This window comes from Dendropsophus ebraccatus, chromosome 8 (assembly GCF_027789765.1).
Source record: "Dendropsophus ebraccatus isolate aDenEbr1 chromosome 8, aDenEbr1.pat, whole genome shotgun sequence".
NCBI lineage: Eukaryota > Metazoa > Chordata > Amphibia > Anura > Hylidae > Dendropsophus > Dendropsophus ebraccatus.
The window spans coordinates 107,697,767-107,707,421 of record NC_091461.1 but is presented as its reverse complement, the minus strand read 5'-3'; the positions used below and the strand labels follow the sequence as shown (position 1 = coordinate 107,707,421).

Genomic DNA, 9,655 nt, shown 5'->3' with positions numbered 1-9,655 from the left:
CGAGGGCCTGATACTGGGGTCTGTAATGCTCCCTTTGTAATCTCCTAACTGTAAGGTCCATTCAGTAAAAGCAATATAGGTACACTTTTGCAAAAACCCACTCATTACATGTCATATTCCTTGCAAACCACGCCCACAATGGGCCTTACCCCCACAAACCACACCCATAATAATCCACAACCCTCGTTGTTGAAGTGTCCCTGGAAAAAAATTCCAAATGTAGGCAACTACGGTACACTCCCCATATGGAATGTTCAGTATTGGAAATTAAGCCCCTCACTCCGATACTGACTATAATAACGCTTTTATGGTGCGTTCACACCTACAGGATCTGCAGCTGATTTTCTGCAGCAGATTTCATTTAAATAACTGAACACAGCATCAAATCTGCTGCAGATCCTGTAGGTGTGAACGCACCCTTACAGTAGGTTTCCGAGGAATGCTTATTCCTGCTAGCTGGTCTGAGTAAAAAGAGCAGCGATCCGCTGACAAATGAGAAAATGCTAGAAAGTCCATTATAAACCCACAGACAGATCTAGGAGAGGCAGAACACTTAGGATGCGTTCACACCTACAGGATCTGCAGCAGATCTGCAGCAGATTTGATGGTGCAGATTTGATGCTGTGTTCAGTTAATTAAATGAAATCTGCTGCGGATCCGTTAAGTGTGAACGTACCCTTAGGCTGCATTCACACGTTCCGTACAGAACACGGACGTGGAATGCCTGTAACGGAATCCCCCCCCCCCAGCCCGGGAAGCATCTGTGATAAGATGCGGGGAGCAGGGGGACTGTACAGATATGTGTGTGAATGCAGTCTTATTAGAGGAAACTACATGTTGGGGAACTGACCTACTCCACCCCACCAACCACTTAACTATGTGTGACACCAAGTGGCAGAACTATTACTGTTTAGGATCCTTTAGATCATGGAATGATAAGAAGAGTTCTGAAAAAGTGCAAAGAGCCTAAGATGTAGGTTTTGCTGAGATAAGTTGTGGCTTGAAGAAATTGTCCTGGCGGTCTGGGCCAGATGGAGAAGGAAAGGGAAAGCTGATGTCCATTAGTCTATGTGTCCTATTCCACAGGCCGATGGGGGCCTGATCAATAATGTAAATGAGCGCTGCTAGATCGGCGCTTGTTTACTGGGCCTATTACACAGCCCGATAATTGTTAAGCGAGGGCTGCAGGGACATCGTTACAGATGTCCTTGCAGCCCTTGTCTAAACACCATACTTTACCTAAACATGTTGCAGGGCTTCTCCTGCGCTCCTTCTTCCTCCCGGTCCCCCACGCAGCAGCAGCTTCAGTGCGGCCTTTCTGAGCTGACAGACCGCCAGCCAATCACTGACCACGGCTGTTAGCTAAGACAGGCCGAACCGAAGCTGCTGCAACGCACGGGACCGGGAGGAAGAAGGAGCGCAGGAGAAGACCTGCAACATGTTTAGGTAAAGTATGGTGCTTGTGAAATCGTCGGTCGCCCGCCGCGCATCGTTATTCCACGCAGCGATGCGCAGTCGGTGCCCCACGATAAACAATCAGCCGATCGTTGTCTCTATTCCACGGAGCAATAATAGGACCGATTATCGCTCCGTGGAATAGGCCCCTATGACATGGGTTTTCAAACTTCATCCCACCAGCTGGTGCAATACTACATTTCCCATTATGCCTGGACAGCTAAATCTAAAGCTTTAGCTGCCCGGGCATGATGGGAATCGTGGTGTTGCAACAGCTGGAGGGCCGCAGTTTGGAGACCCATAGTCTACGATGTGGAAATACAGACTAAACGTCCATCCTAGCACAGCGCAAATACCTATGTCCCATACTATCCGTGCAGTCCCCCCTTTGTTCATGGTGCAGCTGAATAACCTATGATGTCCGACACTTCGCACTTGCTCCGCAAGGATTTTCATGACCTTTTTGGCGCAGCAGAATAATGAGACTGTTACCTGCACAAATAATTGAACTGCGCCGCCCGGTGATATATGTGATTTATAGATAATCTCAATGGACTGTAGAAACGTGCAAGGCCGGGGCATCTCCCTGATCTAGTCAAATTCTATTGCACAGCTGACATTTATCGGAGAGGATACGATTACATACAGAGAGCAGGGGTCACCACAGGCAAAAATAGCAGCGGCCCTGACGGCTGTGCCCTTACAGAAGGTTACACAAATAATATGGGTTTAACCCAAAGTTTCCCACCCTGTGAATCCTAATGAGTGACCTCTGTATTACAGCACGGATCTGAGACACATTACCACCTTGTTAGACCTAGGTTACACGGAGCACTACTGATTCAGTTTAACTATTAAGTGACCGCTGCAGTCCACAAGATAGCATGCAACTCCATGGATTTGTTTGGCAATTGCCTGAGATGGCTCTGGTCGTCTCAATGGGTGTCAGAAACTTATCAATATTTCTATATTATTTCTATTTAAGAATCTTAAGGCTTCCAGTACTTATCAGCTGCTGTATGTCCTTCAGGAAGTGGTGTATTTTTTAATTCTGACACAGTGCTCTTTGTCCATGCCAGGAAGTGTCCAGGCTGTGCAGAGCAGGAGATATTTACTATGGGGATTTGCTGCTGCTCTGGACAGTTCCCGACACGGACAGAGGTGGCAGCAGAGAGCACTGTGTCAGACTGGAAAGGATACACCACTTCCAGCAGGACATACAGCAGCTGATAAGTACAGAGTAAGATTTTTTTTTAAATAGAAGTAATTTAAAAATCTGTATACCTTTCTGACACCTGTTGATTAAAAAACATTTTTTCTCTGGAGTACCCCGTTAAGTAAATGGATAGATTCTGACATCAGAATAAGTATGCTTGGGATTGATCCACAGGCTTTTTTCTACGTGGCTCTTTCTGCAATCACTATTTCGATACCTGATACAACTGCATGACATAGTCTGCCATGGATCTCTGCTGCAGACTGCCCGCAGTGGGGATTCACAGCAATGTCCTCCATGTTTAAATGCACGGCTCTCCAATTTCCCTTTGACTCTATCAGGGATAGTATTTCCTATAAAGATTATTACACATAACCTGTCACTCGTGTTCCGGAGGAGGACATCTCACACTTCTCTGATCATATCTGTATACAAGATTTATTTCTGTCTTTTGCTTCTAGGATTTTGACCCTGGTACTTTATACTACAATGAAAGTTTCCCTGAATACTTTCTTCTTGTTGCTTAAAAGGGATTATCCAGAATCAGAAAATACACAGCTACTTTCTTGCAAAATAAGCACGGCCCCTGTCCTCAGGTTGTGTGTGGTATTACAATTCAGCTCCATTTACTTCAATAGAACTAAACTGCAATACACCCCACACCCAAAGAGGAGAAGAGTTGTGCTGTTGTGCTTTTCTAAGCCTGGATTTGTGGCACCTTTTCTCCCTAAGGGTATGTGTGCACTAAGGAATTCTCACTGGTAACTTGCCCCAATTCCACCGCTAATGTCTGTGCGCTCCGCCGTCCGCCCAAAGATTTAACATGTCCATTCTTTGGGCGGATGGAAGAATCTGCCTGACCATAGAATAAAGCCTAAGAAACGGGCGGAGAGTGAAGCGGTAGCGCCGGGATTAGCGCCGGAATCCGCGGGCAAATTATCTATGAGAATTCCATAGTGCGCACATACCCTCAGCTTCAAAACACAATGGCCGAAATTTACCAAAGGATGTAAAATATAATAAGTCTTTATGCTTATCTTTATCAAAATGCCAAAACTTTCAATAAAAATGTTTGAAAATAAACTAAAATTAGCCTATGTTCACACATCTTTTTTTGGCCGTTTCGAGGACGTCATTTTGGACAGCGGTAACTTGCATAAAATGAACAGGTTTTGACACCAAAATGACAGACGTAAAAAAAACGGCTGTGAAACAGCTAAAAAAAGTCATAACCTAAAAATGCGGGGAAAAAAAGTCCAGAACGTACTATGTAAACTCGACTTTTCTGCTACATTTATCGGAATTTTATATAACTGGGAAAGACTACTTTAAAGAAGCTGCCTCATCACAGACCCCTAGTAAGGAGCTGAACTTGGTGTAGCTGCTTGTTGGCTAATGTGTTCCAAATCTTAACTTTATAGTTACAGAGTGTAAAGGCCCTAAGGGCTTACATGGGCCAAATGGGCTGATATTACTCTGTGTAATACGGCCATTGATCAGCCAAAAGCTCAATTTGGACATGCTTCAAAATGATTGACTGTCCGGTTCACATCTCCCTGTGTAACAGGTGACCTGTGGCCAATGGCTGAGCAAAGCAAAGGGCCACAGGAACAATCTAGTGATCCATCATACAGCCATGCAATAGGCTCAGTATACAAACATCAATGGTATTTATTTAAAAGGTTGGTTTTTTTTAGGATCCTTATAAAGAATACTAACTATAAAGTGGAGTATTTACTAAAAACACTATAGTATACGGGTTTGTCACAACTGCCCCGGCACCAAATAGACAACAAAGAGGTTGAATTCATACTAGATGCACAATATTATTTTATTATGTTTAATCACACAGTTCCTAGATAATGGCTGTAGTGTATAAACAGAAGTGAGCAGGACACAATAGAACGTGAATATATATATATATATATATATATATATATATATATATATATATATATATATATATATACACATATTATATACATATATGTATAATGATGACTGTGTAATACCTTGTTTCCCCCGTGGTGGCGCTGCAGGGAAACTGAATACTTACAGCCAGGTTTCCTCACAGATTATATTTGATCATTGGGCGGTCCCTGTAGAATACTGTGATTATCTTATTGCCAAGGGACCCTTGGAATTGTCCAGAGTAGAATCTGGAGGTAAATGTTAAGCAGCCAGTGCGATCCTTACATAATACACATAACACTAAATTAGTGATTTTTGGCACTTTCTTATTGAGCGAAAATGTTTGTAGTAAAAATAAAATAAAAAAATTTCTTCTCATAAAATAAAATCCAAATTAAAGTAGCAGCTTCCATCTGTGGGTAGGGTTCACGAGAGGACACTCTGCACACAGTTATATACCCACTCCTGCTTCTCGTTGACAGCCATGACATGCTGAGATACCTGCAGATGGAAAGAGAACATATAAGTCCGTGCTGTTTTATTCTCATTGCCCGGTGTGATGTCAGGGTCATGTCACCAGAGAGAATATGAAATTTGTGCTCCATCCTGATGCATGATGGGGGAAACATGCAAAATATAATAAAGGCTATCTAACAAAAGTCTTCTTAAGGGTGCGTTCACACCTACAGGATCTGCAGCAGATCTGCAGCAGATTTGATGCTGTGTTCAGTTATTTAAATGAAATCTGCTGCAGAAAATCAGCTGCAGATCCTGTAGGTGTGAACGCACCATTAAGGGGTTTTCTGGTCACAACACACTGATGGTCGATTCTTAGTACTGGTCAATAATAACTGATCAATGGGAGCCCAACATCCGGTACCCCTGCTGACCAGCTGATATATACAAAGAAACAGAGCCAGAATCAGACAGCGAGATTCGCTTTTGGCGACCATAACTTGCTTTTTTTCCTCTGACGACCCTTCTTTACATGGTAAAATTTTTTCATTTTTTACCGAGTTACATTTTGCATTTTTTTTTTTTTTAAATCCAGTTAAGGGATTTTTATTTTACACTTGTACTGTATTGGCATCTTCCTGTATGGTGCATTGTGATCTGGGTGACTATGGGGCCCTTTATATGGGCCGATTATCGGTCAGGAGTGTTGCTAGAAACGCGTCTTCGGCCCATGTAAAAGTGACAGCGATCAGCTGAGGACCAGGAAAACACACGGTCAGCTCTGCTGATTGTGTCTTTAGAGCAGGATTTACAATTTATTATTATCGGCTGCACATCTTCCTGTGTAAAGTGGGAGCTGTCCAATTCCAGATCACAAAAGCAGTGCATACATACCTAGTGTTCTGCTATGTGACCCGGCATCCTGTTTCCTGACACTCCCATTCTGCTCTGTGCTGCTATATCTTCAGACCGTCTCCCCCAAATGAGTGACAGCCGGAGGATGTGTGCAGCGTCCTGGAGATACAGCAAGATGGGTGTGCGGGAGAGCGAGATGCCAGATCACACAGCACACTAGCTATGTATGTACTGCTTGTGTGATCAGAAAACTGACAGCAAGGATATAGGTGTATGCACATGTGCCACACAAACAATATAAGGATCGTTTGTGTGGCCTGGCCTCTCAATTAATTGTGCCATGTAAAGGCACTGCAGACAAGCGCAATCTCACTGATCGTGTGCTCATTTGCGTCCTTGCACGGCCCCATGTCGGGCTGCATAAAAGGACCCTTAGGCTTATGCTGTTACTAGGATAACACTATGGCAGACAATTACTAAAACTGTTTAAAGGGAATCTGTCATGTCTGTACCATGTACAGAACTGCAGACGCAGGCAGATAGGTGAAAGGGAGATGGCTTTGTCTTTGCTGATTTTTCCTTGAAAGCTGAAGAGCTACAGAAGTGATGCTGAGCCACAGCATGCACATGTCTTCCCTCTCATATGTTCCCTGACCAGCCCTGTATGTCAATTAGTCAAGGCAAGAAGAGGTGGAGAAGAAGGTGTGCATGCTGCAGCTCAGTGCCTCTGCTTCTGTGCCATTTCTGCTTCCAAGGAAAACTGCAAAAGTATAAGTCTGCTAATGGCCATCGGCAAAGGAATAGCCATCATTTATCTTGCTGTCACTGCCTGTCACTGCTGTCTGTTTGCACACCACTTGTGCTTTGTAATGACACTCATTCTTCATTTTTCTATAAAATATGCTGTAAACCAGAAAAAAAACGTTTACGCAGTTCACCATGTGGTAAATCTGACATATTATCTATTCCTCAAGTCAGAACGATTACTACAATACCCAACATATAACATATTTTATTCTACTACTTTTGAAAAATGAAAACATGAGATGTGACAAAATAAAATGTTTTATCTTGCAGATTTTTACTCAAAGTAAATTCTGGCAGATCTACAATGGTAAATCTGTGTCTCTGTGTCCTCAGGAACAGTTCATGTAGTGTAGCCAGCTCAGCACCGCACAGCAGACCGCTCCGCACGAGCCCCCACTCCAACAGCGTGTAGGTAACAATGAAAGAAATTCACCTGGGCTCAGCGATGCGGTGCTCGAATTACTTGCTTTATTTTAGTGATCAATGAAACAACGGAGACAATCAGTACGCTCTCTCAGACCCACGCCAACGCATTTCCGGTACGTCACGTACCCTTAATCATGGCTAAGGACTAGCCATGCAGGTGTGTATAAATAGGTAACCCGACTTACGCTTAGAAGCGCGATGGCGTCAAATGTTTACATATAAAAGAAACACCCATTAATAAACAATAACATAGCTAAAAATCCCATCATGCATGCGAATCTGCTGTATGTCAGTCACAACATGCTAAGTCACAACAAGGTATTGATGCTTTGAACTGCAATACATATTAGAGGCAACATGAAAACACTGCATTAGTAATATAACAGAAGTTCTCTACGGAGGTTCAGGCCACTGGGGGCGGTAGTGTTTAAATGGAAAATCCGGCGTGGGTCTGAGAGAGCGTTCTGATTGTCTCCGTTGTTTCATGGATCACTAAAATAAAGCAAGTAATTCGAGCACCGCATCGCTGAGCCCAGGTGAATTTCTTTCTCTGTGTTCTCAACAGCTCACCCCAGTGTACAGAAAGCTCTCCAGGGCTGACTTCACAGGGGGGCCCCCCAGTTCCTAATCCTATCTATTGACCTGATCCTAGCCTCTCAGAACATTATGGGAATATTTAATGTAATGTGGTTATAATCACTTAAATCTGTTAAGCACGGGGGAGGGGAGGGACTAGCACAGTCCAGTTCATAGAAGTTAAAGAGAACAGAAAGAGGCCCCAAAATAAGAGGTGAGTCGGCCTGAGTTAAACTAATGTACAACAAAATCTGATACCGTAATTATAAATTATCAGGAATACGTTATCAGCTGAAAGGAGATCTTTCAAATCAATTGGTGTCAGAAAGTTATCTAGATTTGTTATTTACTTGTTTAAAAATCCCTCAACTTACAATGGCCTCAAGATACAATATTTTCAAAATACAATGGTCCTTTCTGGACCATCGTAACTTAAAGGGGTACTCTGGCCCGGGGGTATTTTTAAGCTATGGCCGGGTCCTGGTCCAGTGCCGGGTCCCGGATCGCGCCGCCCGCTACACCCGCCCCACGGCCGCTTCCTGGTGTAGGCTGCGGCATGAGACGTGACGTCTCAAGGCAGCTTAGCCATTCAGCGGCCGTAGCGCAGTCCCACCTCGGCCGCTGAATGGCCGAAATGCCTTGAGACGTCACATGTCCTGTACTGCTGTGTGTGTCTAGTATTTCTTCTCTACAGTACAGTGTGATACACGTCCTGTACTGCGGTGTCTCTAGTATCTCCTCTCTACAGTATAGTGTGATACTACATGTCCTGTACTGCTGTGTCTAGTATCTTCTTTTTACAGTACAGTGTGATATAACATGACCTGTACTGCTGTGTGTAGTATCTTCTCTCTACAGTACAGTGTGATACTACATGTCCTGTACTGCTGTGTGTGTTTAGTATCTCCTCTCTACAGTACAGTGTAATACTACTATCTCCTCTCTACACCCACACCCGCACAGCTTTAAATTAAGCTTGTATAACACGTTATTAAATAAGTAAGAACAATATTCCATTTGAGGCTTTTCTATTCAATGTATTATGTAGCTGGACCAGCCCTTTGCAAGCAGGGGCTGCCCATACATGCAGACGGGGCCTGTGCCAGCATTCTACCACTGATAACAAGGATTGTCAGGTTTCTTTACCATGGTTGATTTTCCTGGCACTTCTACAGCAAACACGCTCATTCCTCGGCTGCTCGTACAGTTCTTGCTCTGATCAGTATTTACCTGCACCATTATCTTCTTATCAGACTGGGGGACAGAAAAGCAAAGTCACTGTGTGTCATACAGATTCATTGTATCACTCTTGGCAGTAGGCCAAACAATATCATTTTAAAATGCAATAATAATGTGGCCCTTTAACCCAGTGGTGCACAACCTGCGGCCCTCCAGTTGCTGTAAAGTACAATTCCCAATTGTCGTGCCTGGAAATTCTTTGGCTATCCAGGCATGATGGTAATTGTAGTTTCGCAACAGCTGCATAATGGCGAATAAAATTATATTTTATTGTTTTCTTTGCAATATAACTGTATTAAAGGGAAACTGTCAGCAGTGATATACATATATCCGTGCTGTCATTTTCTCCGCAGTCGATCACACAAGCAGTGCGTACTTACATTCCTCGCTGTCTTCCTAAAGAGTGATCTTCAACCCAGGGCTGGCAATGTCACAGCAGTGTGTCTATGAAGCTGTCAGCGCCCACCCAGCGTAGCCTGTGCCCACCTTGCTCCTGGCCGATGCAGTATCGTCAATATCGTCAGTATCGTCTGTTGCCCCCGCCTCCTCCAGAATGAGTGACAGCGGGAGGAGACAGGTGGCGGAGTGAAGATACTGCATCGGCCAAAAAGCATGCAACACTGCCAGCCCTCGGAGATCTTTTTTGAGATATACGCACTGCTCATGTGATCAGCTGTGGGAAACTGGCAGCATGGATATTTGCATATCCGTGCT

The 9,655-nt window shown here is 43.9% G+C and overlaps 1 protein-coding gene across 3 annotated transcripts in view; it reads right to left on the bottom strand.

The window, feature by feature from the left end:
* Positions 1–4,542: 4,542 nt before the first annotated feature.
* Positions 4,543–9,655, bottom strand: part of EFCAB7 (EF-hand calcium binding domain 7) — a 36,205-nt gene continuing 31,092 nt past the window's right edge. For all 3 annotated transcript variants that reach the window (XM_069981369.1, XM_069981370.1, XM_069981372.1), the window contains exons 13-14: positions 8,849–8,956; positions 4,543–5,083 (exon numbers count right to left, since the gene is read on the bottom strand). In XM_069981369.1, coding sequence (XP_069837470.1) covers positions 5,009–5,083; positions 8,849–8,956 — 183 coding nt within the window. In that variant the 3' untranslated portion in view covers positions 4,543–5,008. The remainder of the gene's footprint in view (positions 5,084–8,848; positions 8,957–9,655) is intronic.